General features: G+C 39.6%; 1 protein-coding gene across 2 annotated transcripts in view; it reads left to right on the forward strand.

Annotated features, from left to right (window-relative positions):
- akap1b (A kinase (PRKA) anchor protein 1b) overlaps positions 1 to 23084 on the forward strand; it is a 59580-nt gene that overhangs the window by 10331 nt on the left and 26165 nt on the right. Inside the window, exons 2-8 of one of the 2 annotated variants that reach the window (XR_007042381.1) lie at positions 3425 to 4940; positions 6301 to 6425; positions 12804 to 12930; positions 13072 to 13190; positions 13344 to 13521; positions 13855 to 14005; positions 22677 to 22803. Coding sequence is in view for 1 of the 2 variants with exons in the window: in XM_047391661.1 (XP_047247617.1) it covers positions 3446 to 4940; positions 6301 to 6425; positions 12804 to 12930; positions 13072 to 13190; positions 13344 to 13521; positions 13855 to 14005 (2195 nt within the window). In the remaining variant the exon portion in view is untranslated. The remainder of the gene's footprint in view (positions 1 to 3424; positions 4941 to 6300; positions 6426 to 12803; positions 12931 to 13071; positions 13191 to 13343; positions 13522 to 13854; positions 14006 to 22676; positions 22804 to 23084) is intronic. The other variant, XM_047391661.1, reaches the window with a different exon arrangement.

Below are 23084 nucleotides of genomic sequence, written 5' to 3' on the forward strand. Positions count from 1 at the left end.
GATTTATCATAAAAATTTGATGGCACAGGCACTTTAATTAGGAATGGCTGATCGTTTTATGAAAATAAAGTTACTACTTTAATTCTTATGAAAAGACACGATCAGAAGTACAAAATGATGAAAAGTAGTTCCTTTCCTTCTTGACAAAGACAAAATTAATGAAAAATGGGAAATTTAAATAAATACTGTATAATTCAACATTGATTTTCTATCTTTTAACCTAAATGTACTTGTTCCAATTTCTGTTGTCTTGTTGAGAAAGGGGGGCATAGAAAAAGGTTTTCCTCTTAAGGGGGACTGGGCCCAAAATGTTTGGGAATCACTGCTCTATAGTGAAGATAAGAAAACATTTGACTTACAGTTGTGCTCAAAATAATAGCAGTCTAACTAGACTAACCAGATCAATCACTGTTTCTGTTAGAAATCATATTACCACGTTGCAAATAATTTTACTATTAGGTGTAGGTAGAGTAATTGAAAACCAACAAAACCGGTATTCATTATATGAATGAGTGTATGTAATTGAATAATTGATTGAAATAGGCGTGTTCAAAATAAGAGCATTCATGACGTCATTTTGTGAAGAAACAGATGTTGATCAGATGGCTCTTGGTCAGCACATGTAAATGCATTTCTCTCTGAAAACCTGACAAAAATAGGTTTTTCCAGGCATTGTTCAGAAGAACAGCGTACTTTAAGATATTAAGCGGGAAGGGGGAAAACGAAGTGCAAAAAAAGTGATTGGCTGCTCAGCTAAACTCCAATACTACTCATAATACTAATCTCCAATACTTTAAAATGAAAAGCAAAATCAGAGAGACATGCATAAACAAAGGCTACCATTTGAATGGATCGATGAATAGCCACAATTGCAATGACTAAGCTAATTATCAGCTCCAGGGTGATCAAAGAAGATCTGAAGTAAACGTTGAGTACTGTGACAATTAGGAGATGCCTGTGTGAAGCTAATCTATTTTTTACCAAGAAGCCCCCTGCAATCTACCACTTTTAAAAAAATAAAATAAGTAAAATAAAATGTGCTGAAGAGGATACAATTGGCTAAAGAGCACATCAACTAGCTTAAAGAGGAATGGAGAAACAGTTTCCTCCTTTCCACTGGCTCGATTTGGCCTGGCTCCATTCCACTTGCTTTGCAAGTGTTTCCATTACTATTTTTTTCTGTACCAGTCTGACTTTTTTTTATTCAGGAGATGTATAGACTATATGTGACGTGAACAGACTGCTGTTTGATTAGAAATGGGACCAGGAGAAATGAGAAGGTTTCGCTGAAGTAGTGCATGGAGAAGTTAGTAAAACTCAAGAGCGACTACAATAATATTAAGGATGTGAGCGGTTTATACCAAAATATAATTTTACTGTTTACAAATCATAAACCATGCCTGAAGGCTGAAAGAAAAGGGTAAAAAAGGACACATCAGCTTACTGAATTACATGCAGGCAGGGTGCTGTATTCATTAACATCCTAAATCAGCTGATCACACATAAAATCAACTATTAAGACACACATACATTTTTCCCCAGAACACACAAAGCAATACCACCATGAAACGGCATGTTTGGTTCGGAAGTGAACCAGGGTCTGCAGGAAGGGGGAGCAGGCAGAGAGCAGCTGCCCATAATCGAACTGCCTGCATCAGATCAAATGGAAGGAAGGGCCCGCTGAATCTGCGGAGCACGAATATCCAAAATCCAACGTAAAACTAACTTCACTGCGGCTTTGCGCTTTGAAGTCCTTGGTCTCATTATTGCCATGGCTGAGAGGAGAACTTCCTCATAAAGCCCCAAGTGTTAACTTCTTCAGGCAAACTTTAGAGCATTACCTCTCCAGACAGCAGCGTCTCTCCTCTGCTTCTCCTACCACACCCCTTCACATTAAAACCCCTAACCCTTAGTTAGTTCTGGGTGGGTTGTGGGCCAGATTGGTATCCCAGTGAATCATTTTATGCACAAAAAACATTACATTCTTGCATATACCGTAATACAGACATTGTTAGTATTTTGTTTTCTATTTTTTTTATTGCTTCATGCAGATTACTTTATTTAGATTACTCTCTAGAGGCTCGTAACTCTGTACTCAGAACCGGTGCCCTTCAAAAAGAGTGGGATGGCCAAAGCAGACACTTGGCCAACTTTTAAACAGCATGAGATTTGGTTTTCACTTTGAGACATTGATGTTTTTTGTATACCCCCACTGTTGTTGGCTTTTTAAAATTGTTTAATATGAGGGAATCACCATTACACACTTACTTAAATCCCTTGCATTCATAATAGGTCACTGTAACGTGAGCATTTTACGTTTTACATAAATGTCTCCCAAAGTATTCCTTTTTTTGAGTAGTGTATGTGAGCTGTTCTATGTTTAGAGTTACCAGCATGTGCTCACAACCAGATCCACTGTTATCATTTAGTGAAGAAACTTGAGGTTATGGTTACAGAACTAAAAGTGGTGCTGATAGTGGATTTTCATAAATACATTTTAAGTTTTAGAAATGGGAATATGCCTAAATTAGCTAGACATTTTACTAAATAGGTGACCTGAGTTCTGTTTTCTGGGCTTTAGTCAATCAGATTGTCCTCCCTTTGTGATGTTCTCATAAAGGCCTGTGTAGTTAAGGAAATGGTTATAACAGGTTAAATTTAATTCTAAAAAATGTCTTGTTTCTGTGTAAATCTTGACTGAAAAAAGAGCACATTGATTCTGGGTGTTTAACTTCTTCAGTGACCAGGTATTTTTTTAAGAATGGGAGCTGAAATAAAACTAAAGCTGGTAGGCCCCTTTTAAATGTCTCCATAGCCAGATTAATAGTTTTTCAAATATCTACTTTTTCAACTAGCTCACTCCACCTACTATTGCACAGCTTTTATGTGAAAAACAGCAAATTTATGATTGATTTTTGAAAAAAGACAACATCATTTAGGGAAAACCAATATCCTACACATCCACCCTGAATGTGATATATTGGTATCGGCAACTATTATCATGACCGCTAAAATGTTATTGCCCTTATTGCGTCAAAGCAAAGAACCATAACCTTGATCTGCTTTTATTTTGTTTTTGTTTTTTATTACTGAACACAAAGCATCAAACATAGTGCTTTTTGATGCATTTAAACACCACAAGAAGTGAGTTTTCAGTTTTTTGTTGCATTTAATGTACAAATGAAAAAACAGCATTTTCAGTGGCTGACTTACTGCACTTTGAGTGCCATGTTGCTGCAAAGCGCTATATAAATAAATTTGACTTGATCAGTAAGTAAAAAAGTTATGGATTTTGGTCACTAGCCAACTGACTTGTGAATTAATAGCAAAAATAAGTGTAACAGATATTATTAATTAAAAGGCAAATTATTTCAAGATGTCTCTAATGCAAGTAAAATTTCTTTGTCTTTTTTTTTTTTTTTAGGTGAGTTTGGTGTCTTGAGAAATGCCAGTGCGGTTTCGCTCTGTCGTTCCCTACACAATGCCTGGAGTACTTGTACTTATTGGCTGGTGGTGGTACACCTCAAGGAAGAAAGCACATCTCAACAGCCAAAAAAGCACAGAGGTCTCTCCAACTCCCGTGAGTTGTAAAGACTCTCATTTAGAGGGCAGCAACAGTTTGCTGTATGAAGAAGAATCCCCTGTTGTCCCAAATCTCAATAACCAGAATACAGTGAATGAAATTATTTCCCCAACCCGACTCCAAGACACTGAAGCAATATCTTTACTGAAACAAAAATGTGATTATGTTCCTTTCTGTGGCAGAATAGTGCTTGAGGAAGTTGATACACTGTCAAATTTAATTTTGCCAACATTTGGTAATAAGGATTTGGCAGAGGAATCAATGAAACCCTTTATTGACCCTGAGACTAACTCGACTCCTGCTTTTATCGGGAAGCTAGAGAAATGCCCAGCCAAAGAGTTAGACCTTCTTCCTGAAGACTCGGTACCAGAAGTTGCTTTGCCGTCCAATGCCTCCAAAGATACCAGATCCTCCACCATTGCAATACATCTTTCTAATGCAGAGAGGCCAGAGCCAGAGGGTGAAGTCGCAACACATAACTCTGTAAATTCACAAGAGGAGATTATCTGTATATTCACATCTGCCAAAACACACAGGGCGATGACATCAGATGAAGACTCTCTGGAAAATCCCCTGCCAGTACACAAACACATTCTCACCAGCACACCTACCATCCTTTCCTCCAAAGCCCAGGGTACCACCACCTCATTAGTTACCTCGGTGGACATGCATTTTAAAAGAAACACTCAAGAATTGAATGATCTGGAGCTACTGGCAGCTGGACTTATAACTGAGGTCCTCTCCGCAGCTGCCCAGGAAGTGCTTGGTGTCACTAGCTGTGAGGTCAGATCAAACAATGAACCTAATAATAGGAGTTTTGCTCTGGCCAGTGGCACTCGATGCTCACCTGATTCAACAAGATCCTCCCTTGATGATAGTCTATCACAGGGAGACCATGCAAATACAAAGGCAGGAGAGAAAGTCGAAGGAGTGCCAAAAGATGCCTCACTGCCTCCAGAATGGGCAAATGTTGAAACCAGGATTCAGAAAATTAACATTGTGCAGAATGAGGCCTGGCAAACACCATCATACCTAGGAAATCCAGTGCTATTTACTAAATGTAGAGGTGATGAAGCAGCAACGCTGGCTGAAGACTCGGCCTGTAGCACCTGCCACTCTGAGGAAGGCATCAGTTGTGAGGACCTACAGATCTGCATGCTGGATAATCCGGCAGATGTTTTCAAGGTTACAGACTTGTCAGCAAAGGAAGCCAAACATCCTCAATCTGTAGTTGGAACCATCACAAAGGAAAGTGAAAAAAACTCTGATGCTGTATGTGATATAAAGAAAGTTAATGGGGATGGCCTGAGGAATGAAGCTCATGGGACATGCGAGGTGGATACAGATCAGTCTGGAGGTGAGACATGATTTTATTCATGCTGGTTATTAGTTGTTTTTTTGTATAATTTTTCTTCTGATGGGGATTTTTGCTGAAAGCTTGTCTACCCAAGGATCAATGAGATTTCCTTTAAATGTAGATGACCATTGATCATATAAAGAAAAAATACTCTAAGAAGGGATCACTTGGTGTTCACCTTTTAAAAAAAATAAAATAAAACACAAACCTTTGTACCATGGTAAGGATAATACTATAAATGTTGTCCAAAACCGATAAATCCCTACTTCAGAAACATTGCACTCTGTCAGGGCTTGTTTTTAAATTAAGATTTCCTGTGGAGTCTGAAATGTGCACATTTTATTTTTCTCTCGATAATCCTGGATATATTTAGAATATGTGGGCACTTTTTTTTTCAGAGGAGCACTTGCCTTTAACACATTAATGATAAATAAGGTCCACACTATTATTTCCCCCAAAATGGAGAAATTCTTTAATTGTATCATATTTTGTCAAAATAATGTGAATTCCTGGAGATGCAACACTGGGCATATTTGATCAAAGGAGATGCACCAATGTGAACTCTTTGGGCCAATTGTATTTCAAACACAAAAAAAACTTCTTTTTCCACATTGGGTGGTGTGGGTTTCAGAAAGCCTAATTTATGCTTTATCAATGCTTCAATTAATAACTGACATGAGACCAACAAAAAAAATCTTTAATGAATAAAATTAATCTTTTAATGAATGCGCAGCTCACTTCAGCATAGTGCAGCAGGGACATGCATTGTTGATAATTTGTCTTGTAATGTTTTTCTAGTAGTTTGTTATTCATTTGTAGATAAAACAGAGTTTGTCATAAACAGTGGTTTGAATGCTTAATGGCTAATGTTACAGCATTATATAGCACTATGCAGTGGTCTCTCCCACACAGCATTCTGTTAAGCACTAGCTGATCACATCAGACGTTCAGCAGCAGCCAATAGAGTCAGAGTTTTACTGTAACTGTCGGTTAAAAGGGTGAAAACGGTGTCAGCTGTTATTGAAAACTAAGTTCAACCAACTTCAGAATTTCTACAGTATTTCACATTATAGTCAATTCCCTTTCAACTGTCCAAATTCTGTAATTTTGTCTACATTTACTCCATGGAAATCATTGGGCCCCAACCCCTTTTAACAAACCTTCTTGTATTAGGTACTAGTTGCAAATCGGAAGCAAAAGTTTCTAAATAGCACTGTATTATCCTAATTAGTGATGTTATCCATAATGATGGCTCATGGATTATTTTATATAGCAAAGCATAACATTGCACCCAGTAATTGATGTTTCTGAAATTGTGCCCGTAAGCTGAAAACTGATGTCACTGGGTCTCTGTCTATAGGTTCTGATGTTAACAGTATGGACTCTATGGACAGTGGCTGCACTATGGGTGTTTGTGAGAACCAGGGTAACAGCGCTGCCTCATCTACCTCAGAGCTCATCATCTGGGAGATTGAGGTCCCAAAGGTTAGTTAGTCAAACCAACTATTAAGATGCCTAAATGACACACTACCTCCACTCTCTTGCATTAATGCCATTTACTGTTGTCTGATACTTAAGAAACGGCACATACAATTACTTGAGTTATTTATATTTTTTTAATTAAAATTGCATTGTCACACCACTCAAATATGTATAGTTGTTTTTAACTTCAAATGGGCAGCAAATACTCAATAATGGCGATAATCCGGTGTCATTAATAAGGTACTCTAATCTAGCAAGTATGTTAGCAATATGAGACCAAAATAATTTGTGTGGGTGGAAAAAAAGACAGCTACAGTCTTCTTTTTAAAAGCTGAAATTCTGGGATAATTTTTATGCTGCAAGTCATTGACTGGATGCAATCTGCTGGGTTTCCTTAGACAGAAAAACTTTTTATCCAATATTGAATAAATAACTGAATCTGACTGCACTGTTCAATGATTAGGATTAATTGGAATGTATGAACCTGACTTTTGCGAAATGCCTTGATACGACATGTGTTGTGAATTGGTGCTATATAAATAAAACTGAATTGAATTAAATTTTTATACCTCGATTTACATTAAAACCTGCGAAAACTTGAGACCCAAAATAAAGAAAAAATGCTCAATTTCAAGACCTTTTTTTCACATTGCTGTGCTTTGTGGTTTGAAAAGATGTTAGTTAATTGATTGTACCAGCCCCCTTATTCAGTTAAAAGGTCATGTATGTTGCTATTTATTTTTTTTACATTAAAAATTTACTATTTTTGTAAGGGGGACATATGCTTTTAAATCCTTCCTTTTCCTATTTAAATTGCTGCTTCGGCATCCTTCAACTTGTACTACACAAATACTGTGAGAGAAAAAATGCCAGATTTGATGGATTGGTTAACTGGAAGTCCATGACCATCGTTAGAAATTCCACAGAAAATACTGTGATGTAATAGAGAACGAAACATAATAGAAAATGGACAAATCTGAACAGACTGACCAAATATGACCCAAAAACATCTAAATATATCATTGCAGGATCTGGAAGGACTAAATTCAATTTTTCTAGACTTTCAGAGACTCCCAATACACAAAAATGTGTTTAAGAGCTAAAAAAGTGAATTTTGCATGATATATCCCCTTAATACTTAACTTTGATAGTTGTGAAATTATTTCCAAGCTTTTGTGGAAAACTGGACATCACTGGGGCTAAATACCCACTCATCAAATCTGAAAACATAAACTGACAAACTATGCACCATTTATAAAAAACTAGAAATGGTATTTTCATCTTGAATTAAATCAAACATGGTTTTATAGTACCAAAATGTTTATAAGCCCCAGCTGTGCTGTTAACAGGAATCAATGACTGCCACATCAGCGCTTCTTTAAAGCTGCAGTAGGTAACTTTTGTTAGTGTATTTTTTTACATTTATTATTATTATTTTTATTTATTCATTATTATTATTTTTTACATTTATTCATTCTAGAAATGCGCCGCTCAAGGTGGCAGCAGGTTGGAGCTGCTCTGTTACTTTTGATTCTGATTTATTCTTTTTTGGGAACTCTTCCTCTTGTGGTAGATACAGATGATTTTTTTTGGATGACTGTCCTCTCGGGTGTCAGATGCTGTGCAGCTTGGAGGATTTTTCCTAATACTTTCTATTTTTGGACATTTGTTATGATGCATTGCCATGGCAATGGGGTTGTTTCTTACAACCGGGAGCAGCTGATTAATATCTCAAAAGCTCAAATAATACTTCAACTACAACCCCAAATCCCTGATGAGTTGAAAAGGAGACTCCGTGGATGCAGAGCAGGAGCTAAGAGAAGAGAGAGAAGGAGGACGTTCAAACCATCTCTTCCGTCAATTCTGATGGGCAATGTGAGATCATTGGGAAACAAGTTGGATGAACTCCAAGCCCTACAAAGGACCCTGCCAGAGTACCGGGCATGCAGTATTATGTGTTTTACTGAGACATGGCTGCAGGATCATATCCCCGACTCCAGCGTCTCTCTGCCGGGCTTTTTAACCATACGAGCAGACAGAGATTTAAAGAGGAGCAGCAAATGTAAAGGAGGTGGACTGGCAGTACTTGTGAACAACAGATGGTGTAATCCAGGACATGTAACTGTGAAGTGTCGTCTCTGCAGTCCAGATATTGAACTGCTAGCAGTAAGTTTTGGTCCATATTATTTACCCAGAGTTCACCAGTGTTATTTTGGCAACAGTTTACGTTCCACCTTCTGGTGTTGCCGACACTGCATGTGATGTCATCAGCTCAGTTGTTGCTAAGCTACAGACACAAAACCCCAATGCTTTTGTGGCAATTTCTGGTGATTTTAACCATGCTTCACTCTGTGCTACACTTCCAACATTTCAACAGTTTGTCAGCTGCTCTACCAGAGAAAACAAAACATTGGATTTGTTTTATGCAAATGTCAAGGACTCATACATCTCTACAGCAAGACCTCCTCTAGGCAAATCAGATCACAATCTTGTTTTTCTCTGCTCGAAATATAAGCCCCTTGTTCAGAGGCAACCTGTAATAAAGAAGACTGAGAAAATGGTCACAGGAAGCTGAAGAAGCTCTGCAAGGTTGCTTTGAGGCTACAGACTGGGACGCACTGTGCCAGCCACATGGAGAGGACATCAATGCCATGACTGAGTGTGTAACCAACTATATAAACGTCTGTGTGGATAACATCATCCCCACCAGAACCGTAAGATGCTTCCCCAATAACAAACCTTGGATCACCAGTGACCTGCTTAACAAGAAAAAAAGAGCCTTCAGAGAGGGAGACAGAATTATTGAGGAGTATACAGAAGCAACTTAAAGTCAAGATAAGAGTCAGCAAGGAAGAGTACAAGAAGAAGCTGGAGAACAAGCTCCAGCAAAACAATATCAGAGATGTGTGGTCAGGGATGAAGAAAATCACGGGCTTCAGGCAGAGGGATGATCGGACCAATGAAGGTATGGACAGAGTCAATGAACTGAACACATTCTTCGATAGGTTCAGTTCAGAAACAAGCTCAGCATCCTCCTCTCCTGCTCACAGCCAAACAGACATTCCACCCTCCTTTGACCCACAGCTGTCCAGTAACACCTCAAATGTTTTATCTTCCACCTCAGCCCTAGACCCTTCTGCTTCTACATGTTTGCCTTCAACCAAATCAGTAGATGCTGATGCTCCCTTTGCCTCCCCCTTCCACCTGTGTGTCTCAAGAAGTCAAGTGAAGATGCAACTGGAGAGACTGAATCGGAATAAGGCTGCAGGTCCAGAACATGTCAGCCCTAGAGTCCTGAAGGGCTGTGCAGAGCAGCTCTGCGGGATTCTGCAGCACCTCTTCAACCTTAGCTTGGCCCAGAAGAAGGTTCCGGTGTTGTGGAAGACCTGTCTTGTTCCGGTACCAAAGAAAACTCACCCATCGGTCCTCAATGACTATAGACCTGTTGCCCTGACATCCCACATCATGAAGGTCCTAGAGAGACTCCTGTTGGCCCACCTGAGTAAGCAAACAGTACATCAGGACCCCCTTCAGTTTGCTTATCGCTGTGGAGTTGGAGTTGAAGATACCATCATACACCTGCTTTAACAAACCCACTGTCATCTGGACAAAGCCAGCAGCAATGTGAGGATCATTTACTTTTTACTTTGATTTCTCCAGTGCATTTAACACAATCCAACCTGATTTGCTTTGTCAGAAACTCCAGAAGACTCAGGTGGAGGCCTCAACAATCTCCTGGATCAAAGACTACCTGACAAACAGACCACAGACTGAAGGGTTGTGTGTCTAACCAGGTAGTCAGCAGCACAGGAGCACCACAGGGGACTGTACTCTCACCATTCCTTTTCACTCTGTACACCTCAGACTTCCAGTACAAGACAGACTCCTGTCATCTGCAGAAATACTCGGATGATTCTGCAGTCGTGGGGTGGATCAGAGATGGACAAGAAGCTGAGTGCAGGAAGGTGGTGGACCGCTTTGTGGCGTGGTGTAGAATGAAATCATCTCATTTTGAACGTGACTAAAACAAAGGAGATGATTGTAGATTTTAGGAGAAACAGGAATAAGTCAAAAGCTATTTCTATCATGGGAGAAGAAGTGGAGGTGGTGGAGGAGTATAAATACCTTGGTGTTCACCTGGACAACAGACTAGAGTGGAGATGCAACTGTGAAGCCATCTACAAGAATGGACAGAGCAGACTGTACTTCTTGAGGAAGCTTAGGTCCTTTGGTGTTTTTAGCAAGATGCTGCATATCTTCTATAAGTCTGTTGTGGATAGTCTGATCTCTTCTGCCATCATCTGCTGGGGAAGCAGCATCAGAGCCAGGGACTTAAAAAAAGCTCAACAAGCTAATAAAGAAGGCTGGCTCTGTTCTGGGGACTCCTCTGGAACCTCTGGAGATCATTGTGGAAAGACGGATTCTTCATAAAATGAAGAACATTATGGAGAACCCTGATCATCCTCTTCATGAGACTGTCCTACAACAACTGTGTCTTCAGTCAGAGGCTTCTTCAGATGTGCTGTAAGACGGATGCTACAGGAGATCCTTCCTGCCCACAGCCATCAGCATCTACAACGGCTCTTTGAAGAAACCCTCATAATGAGCTACAACAACATTTAATTTCCCTACGGGATTAATAAAGTATTTTTGAAATTGAATTGAATTAAAACTGTCACTGTCCTATCTGTAAAATATGAGCAGGTAATCTGTAAAAAAGAAAAAAAAAAGTCAAGCTACTCTAGCTTGACTTCTCCCAGTGGTCCTACTACCATTTACAGAAATACACCGTTTCCGGTTAGAACCAACCAGAGACAGGAGGAATGGTTTAGCAGTGTCACTCACATTCGTGTATGCAGTGCTCACACCGTCCCCTGCAAACATGCATGTTCAAGCTAGATTGCCGGTGTGCTGCAGCTGTGCTTATGATTTGAGGACCAGGGGCCTCATATACAAAAACCTTGCGGCGCAATGTTTTATTCAGAATTTGGCATGTACTAAAATGATCGTTGTGTAAAAGTATGCAGAAGTCCATGCAAAAAACACACACACACACGTATGTGCGTATATGTACACATATATATACACTGCTCAAGAAAATGAAGGGAACACTAACACATCCTAGATCTGCATGAATGAAATATTCTCAATGAATACTTTGTTCTGTACAAAGTTGAAAATGCTGACAACAAAATCACACAAAAATCATCAATGGAAATCAAACTTATTAACCAATTGAGGCCTGGATTTGGAGTCACACACAAAATTAAAGTGGAAATACACACTACAGGCTGATCCAACTTTGATGTAATGTCCTTAAAACAAGTCACAATGAGGCCGTGCGGCCCTCCAAAGAAATGCCACCCCACACCATTACTGACCCACTGCCAAACCGGTCATGCTGAAGGATGTTGCAGGCAGCAGATCGCTCTCCACTGTGTCTCCAGACTCGGTCACGTCTGTCACATGTGCTCAGTGTGAACCTGCTTTCATCTGTGAAGACCACAGGGCGCCAGTGGTGAATTTGCCAATCCTGGTGTTCTCTGGCAAATGCCAAGCGTCCTGCACGGTGTTGGGCTGTGAGCACAACCCCCGTTTGTGGACGTCGGGCCCTCATACCATCCTCATGGAGTCGGTTTCTAACCGTTTGTGCAGACACATGCACATTTGTGGTCTGCTGGAGGTCATTTTGTAGGGCTCTGGCAGTGCTCCTCCTGTTCCTCCTTGCCCAAAGGTGGAGGTAGCGGTCCTGCTGCTGGGTTGTTGCCCTCCTACGGCCTCCTCCACGTCTCCTGGTGTACTGGCCTGTCTCCTGGTAGCGCCTCCAGGCTCTGGACACTACGCTGACAGACACAGCAAACCTTCTTGCCACAGCTCGCATTGATGTGCCATCCTGGATGAGCTGCACTACCTGAGCCACTTGTGTGGGTTGTAGAGTCCGTCTCATGCTACCACGAGTGTGAAAGCACCACCAACATTCAAAAGTGACCAAAACATCAGCCAGAAAGCATAGGTACTGAGAAGTGGTCTGTGGTCCCCACCTGCAGAACCACTCCTTTATTGAGTGTGTCTTGCTAATCGCCAGAGATTTCCCCCTGTTGTCTATTCCATTTGTACAACAGCATTTGAAATTGATTGTCAGTCAGTGTTGCTTCCTAAGTGGACAGTTTGATTTCACAGAAGTTTGATTTACTTGGAGTTATATTGTGTTGTTTAAGTGTTCCCTTTATTTGTTTTGAGCTGTGTGATATATATATATATATATATATACATTATGTGTGTGACAGAGCAGACACAGAAGTCAGTGTGAATTAGCGGATTTGCCTTCACGTGATCTGAAATGTTTACAATTATCTTGATCCATTTGCTTTCTTGTGTCAGCATCTTGTAGGGCGACTGATTGGAAAGCAAGGGAGATATGTAAGTTTCCTGAAGCAGAACTCCGGTGCAAAAATATACATCTCCACTTTGCCGTATACACAGGAGTTCCAAATCTGCCACATAGAAGGTGAGTGCAAGAAAAACAAATCTTTGCTGAAGAACAAGGTTAATTTTTGTCATAATTTAAGATAGTAAATATGACAAACTCTGCTGTTATACTACTGTTTGGTTGATTTGGTTTAATGTAAATTGCTTAATCTGTCTTCAGGTTTGCAGCAGCAGGTTGAAATGGCTCTATCATTTATTGGCAAGAAATTTAAAGACCTGGACTTAACAAATCTATATGCACCTCCACTCACATTGCCATCACTTCCCATAACCTCCTGGGTAAGGATGAGCTTCCTTATCGTCAAAATATCTCAGCCCTGTAATTTTTTAAATGGTTGGGAGGAATAAAAACCTTGAGGCTTGAGGAACTCTGCATTGATGACTTAACATTTACTCCAGATTGACTCTTTCTCCTGTGACTTTTTTCCTCAGCTCCTTCTGCCTAGCGGTGTGACAGTTGAAGTGATTGTGGTAAACATTGTGTCAGCTGGTCACATCTTTGTCCAGCAGCACACCCATCCCACCTACCATGCTTTAAGAAGTCTTGATCAGCAGATGTTCCTTTGCTATTCCCAGCCGGGTACTCCAGCACTGCCTTCACCTGCTGAAGGTAATCCTGGCAAGAAAATCTATTTTCCCTTATTTTTATGTTTAGAAAGTCATCAGATATGGGCTATTTATATGGGTTCATTTTAAGTTATTAAATGTGAAGATACACCCCACGACATGTTTATACAAATGTTTAAGATGATTCCCCACAGTTTATGGCTTCAAATTGTACATGAATATCTGTTATACTGAAAGTAAAGTTTTTCTTGTAGGTTGGAAAAAAATCTGCATTCTTGTGAGGGGAAAAAAATGCGATGCCACCTTTTTACAGTTTTCTTTTTTTTTTTTTTTTTTTTTTTTTTTGATAAAGGTTGTTTTTTATGCTTCCTTCTAGTTGGTGTCATCTGTGCAGCTCCAGCAATGGATGGTGCATGGTGGAGAGCTCAAGTCATTACTTTCTATAAAGAAACTGAGGAGGTGGAGATTAGATATGTCGATTACGGGGGCTACGACAAAATGAAGATTAATTCACTACGGCAAATCAGGCAAGTGTCAGGGGTTTTACATATAGTGTTTTTATGTGGGAAACATAGATGTGACTGAATTAAAAAAGTTCAGCAACATTTTGTTTTAAATGTAGAGTCTTTTTATAGGTGGATGTAATCTGAAGAATCTGGGTTTTTAATAACAAGCTAGCAAGCTTTTAACCTGAGCAATAATGTTCATATTGAAGGGGCAACCTATGTGTCTGGCAGGCTTTCCCATAGGTTTACATCTTGGGGCATAGGGGTTGCGAAATGACACACACTCAAACAATTAGAGAAATTGTATTCTTGACTGATAAATCATTCTTATTAGCAAAAGGAAAACTAAATCATAACAGTATTTACACAAATATTCAAAACAAAAGTATATTTTCTTTATTTAAAATGGAAAACAGTTATTATGCTGTTGCTTAAATACACTACTCAAAGAAATTAAAGGAACACTTTGAGAAAACATCAGATCTCAACTGGAAAAAATTATGATGGATATCCATATTGATATTTAATGCGGAATGTGTTAAGAACAAAAGGAGGCCCCATCATTTGATGAAAATGATCAACCCACAGAAATTTAAACCGAAAGACTGATGCAGCAGACTTGTCCAATTTGCTGAAACTGCAGCAACTCGAAATGGTATTGAGTTTGTATGGCCCCCACATGTATTTATGCATGCCTGACAACGTTGGAGCATGCTCCTTATGAGATAACGGATGGTGTCTTGGGGTATGTCCTCTCGGATCCTAACCAGGCATCACTGAGCTCCTGGACTGTCTGAGGTACAACCTGGTGGTGTGGGATGGACCTAAAAATAATGTCCCAGATATGTTCAATTGGATTTAGGTCAGGGGAGCTTGGAGGCAGTTTACAACTGTAAACCTACTAGGACCAGGCTGTCCACCTAAACTTACAGGCCGAACAAGAAGAGCACTGATTAGAGATGCAGAAAGACCCGTGGTGACTCTGGAGGAACTGCAGAGATCTACAGCTCAACTGTTAGTGGTGCACTGCACACATGTGGTCTTTATGGATGAGTGGCAAGAAGAAAGCCATTCTTAAAAGAAACCTTAAAAAGTCCCATATGCAGTTTGCCAGAAGCCATGTAATAGACACAGCAAACATGGAAGAAGAAGGTGCTTTGGTCAGACGAGACAAAAATTGAACTTTTTGGCCAAAATGCCAAATGCTATGTGTGGCCGAGAACTAAAACTGCACATCACTTTGAACACACCATCCCCACTGTCACATATGGTGGCAGCATCATGCTCTAGGGCTACTTCTCTTCAGCAGAGACAGGGAAGGTGGTCAGAGTTGATGGAAGATGGATGGAGCCAAATACAGGGCATTCTTGGGAAAAACCCCTTTTGGAAAATACGTGACGCTGGGGCGGAGGTTCATCTTCCAGCAGGACAATGACCCTAAACATAAAGCCAGGCTACAATGGAATGGTTTAAAACAAAACATTTATGTTAGAATGGCCCAGTCAGCAAGATCACCAATGGTCTCCATCTAATCCGACTGAGCTTGAGCTGTTTTGCAAAGAAAAATAGGTAAAAATTTCAGTCACTAGACTTGCAAAGCTAGTAGAGACATACCCTAAAAGACTTTCAGCTGTAATTGCAGCAAAATGTGGTCCACAAAGTATTGACTCAGGGAGACTGGATACTTGTTTTTTTCAGTTTTTTATTTGTTAAAAAAAAATGAAATCATGTATAATTTTTGTTCCACTTCACAATTGTATAATAAAAATGGAGCTATGTCCGTAGCTTCTAACAGGTGAGCTCGATGAATGCAGCGAACGTTTCCTGCTGAGGTTTTGCAGCATCGAGGATGCGTTGTTATTTGCGAAATCCATTTTGCAGTGCATGCACTGTACTGTTTTCTTTTCTGCTGTTTGACGCTTTCAGTCTCTTTCTTGGCGGCGCATCTTTCCCCTCGCCTTCTTCCTCCATACCTGCTAATAACTCTTAGCGGCCATGTGCTAGCTCTGGTCAACAGGTCATTGGTGGAAGTGAGAGAATTGCGCAACATTAATACCTATCTGGGTGAAACACATTGCGCTGAAAAGTAAAACATAATTTAAATAAGCCTCGAGGCAGATAATTGGCTTGAGGAATTTTATAATTTTGCAGGTGGAGGCCTCGAATAACTAAAGTACCTCGAGTTATTTGAGGAATCGTTTCAGCCCTACAAAGCACCAAAGCACATTTCTTTGTACGCCCTGATCAATGTGAATTTGAGCATACATGAGGGATGTGATTCTTGGCTCTGCACAATTAAAATGCATGTCTGCCCGAAGAAAGATGAGCAATGTTAGTTGGAGACACTCATAAATGAGCCATGTAAAAACACACTCAGGTACTCCTTATCTTATGTGCAAAATCAGACGTAAGTTAATGTTACTCCACTTACATGGAGCACACACACTATTGCAAATGTAGAAGTGTGCTGGGGAAAGCATGAAGTTGTACCATTTCAAACGTACAACCCCTGGCAAAAATTATGGAATCACCAGTCTCTGAGGATGTTCCTTCAGTTGTTGAATTTTGTAGAAAAAAACAGATCACAGACATGACAAAAAACTAAAGGCATTTCAAATGGCAACTTTCTGGCTTTAAGAAATACTAAAAGAAATCACGAAAAATAATTGTGGTAGCCAGTAACAGTTACATTTTTAGAACAAGCACAAGGAATAAATTATGGAATCACTCAATTTTGAGGAAAACAATATGGAATCATGAAAAACAAACAAACAAAATAACACTCCAGCACATCCCTAGTACTCTGTTGCACCACCTCTGGCCTTTATAACTGCTTGCAGTCTCTGAGGCATTGACTTAATGAGTGACAAACAGTACTCTTCACCAATCTGACTCCAGCTTTCTCTAATTGCTGTTGCCAGATCAGCTTTGCAGGTTGGAGCCTCGTCATAGACCATTTTCTTTAATTTCCACCTCAGATTTCTAATGGGATTGAGATCCTGACTGTTTTCAGGCCATGACATTGACCTTATGTGTCTTTCTTCAAGGAATGTTTTCACAGTTTTTGCTCTATGGCAAGATGCATTATCATCTTGAAAAAATGATGTCATCATCCCCAAACATCCTTTCGATAGATGGGATAAGAAAAGTGTCCAAAATGTCAGCGTAAACCTGTGCATTTATTGAAGATGTAATGACAGCCATCTCCCCAGTGCTTTTACCTGACATGCAGCCCCATATCATCAATGACTGGAAATTTGCATGTTTTCTTCAGACTCTCTCTCTTTGGAACAGCACCAAGCAAAAGTTCCAGCATCATCACCTTGCCCAATGCAGATTCAAGATTCATCACTGAATATGACTTTCATCCAGTCATCCACAGTCCACGATTGCCTTTCCTTAGCCCATTGTAACCTTGTTTTTTTCAGTTTAGGTGTTAGTGATGGCTACCTTTTAGCTTTTCTGCATGTAAATCCCATTTCCTTTAGGCGGATTCTTACAGTTCGGTCACAGACGTTTACTCCAGTTTCCTCCCATTTGTTCCTCATTTGTTTTGTTGTACATTTTCTGTTTTCAAGGCATATTGCTTTAAGTTTTCTGTCTTGACGCTTTGATGCCTGGCTTGGTCTACCAGTATGCTTGCCATTAACCACCTTCCCATGTTGTTTATACTTGGTCCAGGTTTTAGACACAGCTGACTGTGATCAACCAACATCTTGTGCAACAATGCGTGATGATTTACCCTCTTTAAGGAGTTTGATAATCCTCTCCTTTTTTTCAAGTGACATCTCTGGTGTTGGAGCCATGATTCATGTCAGTACTCTTGTTGCAGCAGCTCTCCAATGTGTGATCACTCCTTTTTACCTGGACACTAACGAGCAGATTTAATCTGATGCAGGTGTTATTGTTTGTAATTCCATATTTCTTTCCTCAAAATTAAGTGATTCCATAATTTATTTCTTGTGCTTGTTCTAAAAATGTAACTGTTACTGGCTACCACAATTATTTTACATGATTTCTTTTAGTATTTCCTAAAGCCAGAAAGTTGCCATTTGTAATGCCTTTAGTTTTTTGTCATGTCTGTGATCTGTTTTTTTTCTACAAAATTCAACAACTGAAGGAACATCCTCAGAGACTGGTGATTCCATAATTTTTGCCAGGGGTTGTAATAAATTTACATAACTTCTGTAATAACACTCAGGGGTTTGATGGAATGCTTACGAAACTCTAGTTAAACCAGCACAAACAGGAAGCCATTTACTTTAACCACTGACGAGAAATTATTCAGGGAATCCAGATGTCTTCACGGCACCCTTGATGCACATTGAGCATGTGCATTCCCACAGATGCACAGGCTTGATACCAATCGGGATTAACAGTGGATCAATTAAATGAATTTACTCACTAAGATGCCACCCATCTTAAGCCACACCATCTCAAGGTCTGTTTCCAATAGTTCTATGCATTGAAATAAACAAAATCGCAGCAGGCCACTGGGCCACAATGTTAATTAAAAGTATTTTGCATATCCCGCAGTAATGGCTGTAGATAGTTGAAATTAAAATCTTTGTTAAACAGAATATTCATCTTGTGATTTTGGCGATATGTGCACAGCTGACAACTCCAGTTAAATCAGAAAAACGTTGTTTCACCTGCAAACTGCGCTTAAATGTTTGACTGCATTTTATGGGAATTTGGTGAACCCAGCTGACATGCAGATAATTCCATCTTGCACAGCTGGCATTGGTCGGCTCAGAATCCACTGGCGTGGTCCCAATAAGTCTGCAAGCTCCGATTGCTATGGCTCTGTTCTTACAACCCAATTGTTGATACAGGTAAAAAATGGGTCCTTACCATGCTGTTATCCAAGAACAGAGAAGGCTCCGAACTCAGTTTGAACAAAATGGCCCGTATAGCAGTTGATTAGCCAGTTTTCATCTTGGGCCAGAAAATCAGTTAAATATCGATATATCTCAACACACTAGGGTGTGCACATTTTTTTTTACATGAGACCTATGGTTTTGCCTTATAAATGTGGTGCACATTTATATCATGATTAAAAATTTAAAGGTGGGCATGCTGATCATCTTTATCGAACATGGCAATGTTGGCTTACAGATTTATCAAAGTCCTTCTCATGCAAACATACTCATATGAAGCCATTGGGTTCTTTCAAATAAAGTGCAGCAATATACAACCAGTAACAGTGTAACAAGTGGTTTCATCTTCTAAATTAAGACACAACAGATGAGTAAAGGCAATTCAGCACCCATTTATTTAAAAAAAAAATGTATGCTTCTTTCCTGTATAGCAAAATCGTAATGGAGCCAAGTTGTGTACATCATCTGTTCATCAAGTGCTGCTAATCACACATTCATTTAAGTTGAGAGTGTGGCTCCAGGAAAACACCTAAAACATGTGGAGTCCTGAGGACCATGATGGAGAACCACTGATGTTATGAGTCAAAAGGTGATGCATGCAGATCACTGTAAGCGCCTTATCAATGTGCTTCCTATTATGTTAGTCTTGAGAATAGAAGAAAAGAAATATTCTTCCCCACAGTGGGAAAATTCAGGTGTGTCAGGAGCAATGTAAAAGTCAAATGGAAGCATACAGGTACAGGAAAGAGGATAAAAAGTTCAACATAAGAAACAAATACTGTACAGCAATTAAAAAAGACACAGAATAAATGAAATGTGCAACTGAGTAGAGTTATTTGAAAAAATAAACTGCAAAAAAGATGTAAACACTAATTGAGCTTGTGTGGAGCAGTGGCAGTTATAAAGTCAATCATCAGCTGGGAGGAAGGATCGGTGTTAACTTCTTTGTGCTCCTAGGGTGCAGCAGTCTTTTACTGAAGGAGCCCTTCAGCGACAGCTTCTTGCATAGTGTGAGAGACATGGTCCAACAGTGATGTTAGTTCAGGTGATGGGAGACAGAAGGACTCTAGCACAAATGTGTCAATGGGGCATCCTAGGACAGAGCTGACCTTCCTGATGAGCTTATCTAACCACTTCCTGTCAACTGTAGATAAGCTGCTGCTCCAACATACAACACCATAGAACAGGGGTCCCCAACTAAAATAGCAGGAGGTCCACTACCTTCACCATCCAAACACTTTTGGGGTCTGAACGTTTTAAATCAAGTAAGAAACATATTTTATTTAATTTTATTTAACATTTAATGAACACTAGAATTTTTGTTTAACTATTGATCAGTTATTCATACACCTATGAAATTATCTGTTGAACAGAAAAGTGCAATCCAATTTAAGTACCGATATTAAACGCACTTTGAATGGCACTGTTGAGCTGTGTCTATACATTTTGGTATAACAATTCTGTTCTCCTTGTTGTGCTTGTGGCAGGAATGGCAATTTGCATAACCCTTTCCTTAAGTTGTTGTCCTTTTCCATATAAATGTGTTTCTGCCACAGCTTCCATGCACTCTTTGATCATTTCCCAGTCAGTTGTAGGAAGTAAAAGGTAGGCATATCACAGTACGCAATGTTCGCTTGTTTGTTTTCCTTGCGTCTCCATCTGTCTACAACAAAGACTGGGCTGCAAAAGGTTTCCCCCTTCCTGTGTCCCTAGCTTATGGGGGAGTGGACTCTTGCGTCAGGTACTTGCCAGGCGCATGGTCTCGTTACGTACCATAGAGTGTAGTATGAGAGGTCCGTGAGGAGTAACAAACCAGAGAAATGCTAGTTGAGCTGCAGTGTGAGAGCACTTTGGATTCAAACCAAATTACTGTGGTGAAACACCAAAACTTGTGCAAGCTGGTATGTCGCATTTGTTGTAAAACAGTAGCAACTAAATGCGGCAATACAACAAACCTGCATCTACACCTTATAATCATCCAATGCAGTTTTCCCAGCTGGGACAAAAAACTACAACTGGGCCGTCTTCATCTTCCCAACAGACCACAATCACTGTAATGTTTAATCATTTAATCTCCCAGACTAAAGTAGCTACAGATACACATGTGACCTGTAGAAGCTCTTATTTAAATGCAGTGCTTTTGTTGTTAGTTTGCACTTTTTGTCTGTAAAACTGGCAGTTTGGCCAGTTTTCCCTGTCTTGAGTCTAATGTTTAAAAGTTTTTCAAGGGCAATTTTGTTTAGAGATTTCATAATCAATTTTATTCATTGTTTTTGTTTATTTTGGACATTTTAAAATGTCTTCCAGTTCCAGTGTTAAATCATCTTTAGAAATTTAAGTTTATTGATCTTTGAATGCTGCAAGTCACTGACTGGATGCAATCTGCTGGGTTTCCTTAGATAGAAAAACTTTTTATCCAATTTGAATAAATAACTGAATCTGACTGCACTGTTCAATGATTAGGATTAATTGGAATGTATGAACCTGACTTTTGTGAAGTGCCTTGAGACATGTGTTGTGAATTGGCGCTATATAAATAAACTGAATTGAATTGAATTGAGAGGGGGTAGCTACTTGCATTAATATGCCATTATCATTATAAGTTTAAAATGGTCTCCAGATGACAGTATTGGTATTTATCGCAATAATTTCGGGGTCAATTTATTGTCCAGCAAAATTTATCATGATAGGCCTAGTAACAGGCAAAACATTTAGTTACCCATTTCAGCCCAGCCCAACTTTTAAGAAAATGCGATCATATGTTTTGTTTTGTTTTTTTCCATGATAATATCTTTACAAATAGAATTCAGCAGGTCTTTATCACATGTATTTAGCTGTAATTTTAAATGTTGGCTCAGGTAGGGCTGTGTCCTCTACTCTTTGATTTTCATTATGAAAACCTTCCCTGTATTGGAAAATTAATTTTCCTTTCTGCCTCCTGGGTGATGCTGTTATGCTTTTACCTCGTTAAAAAAATAGATATGCATATTCTTTAATTCCTTGAGCTAATAAGCTACTGAATGCTGAGGGGAGCTACATTTTGCAGCTGTAAGGGTTTGTTTAAATGACCTACCCTTACGGATTAATAACACGTTATTGAATGAACTGTATATGCCCTGCCATCAGCTGTTGCCTGCTCTGCATGTGAGTTATCAGCTCAGTTATTGCTAACTACAGATACGCCAATGCATTTTTAACAATATTCGGATATTTTAGTGATGTATCATCTGTTACACTTCTAACATTTAAATATTTATTCTTCTACTGCTGCGAGAAAACAAAACATTGCATTAGTTTTAATGGAAATGTCAGATATGTCTATACTTCCTCTGCAAGCCCTGCCAAAGGCAAAGTAGATCGAAATCTTAACTTTCCTTTTTATATGTATAAACCCGTTGTTTAGAGGCAATCTGTCATAAAATGGACAGTGAAAAGACCATCACAGGACACTCAAGAAGATCTGTTAAGTTGTTTTCGAGGCTACAGACAGGCTACAGGAAGAAACTATAGAACTACCTCCTGCCAAAAAAAAAGTGATGTAATGGGTTCAGCTTCACCTTACTATAACTGGCAAGCCCAAATAAACCCATCGATTCTGCATTGTGGTGTTTTTGATGAAGAAAAGAGACTTCTGGGTAATCAGGTGCATTAATTCCCAAATGGAAAAATGTCGTCGGCTCATTGTGAATAGCACACACAGTTCAAGTATAGCTCTCCTGCTGCTTATACAGATTGACTGTGATTACCACCACATTAATATTTTTTTTCAAGTAAAATAAAAGAAACACAATAACTTAAAAAATTTTCTGCAGGCAGCCAGAAGAAACTCTGGATAAGTACAGAAGAGAAAGGGAAGCAGTTTCAACCTAAGTGGAAAGAGCGTCTTCTGGCGTCGCGTTTTTAGCACAACTCAGCATGGTTGGAACCGCATCCACCCAGGTACTAAAAATAGTAATGATTCCACGTAACCGTTGCCAATGGAAAAGCCTAAAGAGTAAGTAGAGCCGTGCGGAACCACACTGAGCAGGCACTAGTGGAAAAGAGGTTATAACGGTGTCAGTGAATGCAAATGAAAGCACAGCACACTACAATGGAGCAACATATTAGCATTTTGTGTTGTACAGTGAGACTCGACTCTCCTGCAGCTTTCACAGACTGGCAGCAATTACCATGGCCAGCACCATATAAATTGGCCACACACAGAGGGGGGGCACTTTTTC

The sequence above is a fragment of the Girardinichthys multiradiatus genome, chromosome 18 (genome assembly GCF_021462225.1).
Source record: "Girardinichthys multiradiatus isolate DD_20200921_A chromosome 18, DD_fGirMul_XY1, whole genome shotgun sequence".
NCBI lineage: Eukaryota > Metazoa > Chordata > Actinopteri > Cyprinodontiformes > Goodeidae > Girardinichthys > Girardinichthys multiradiatus.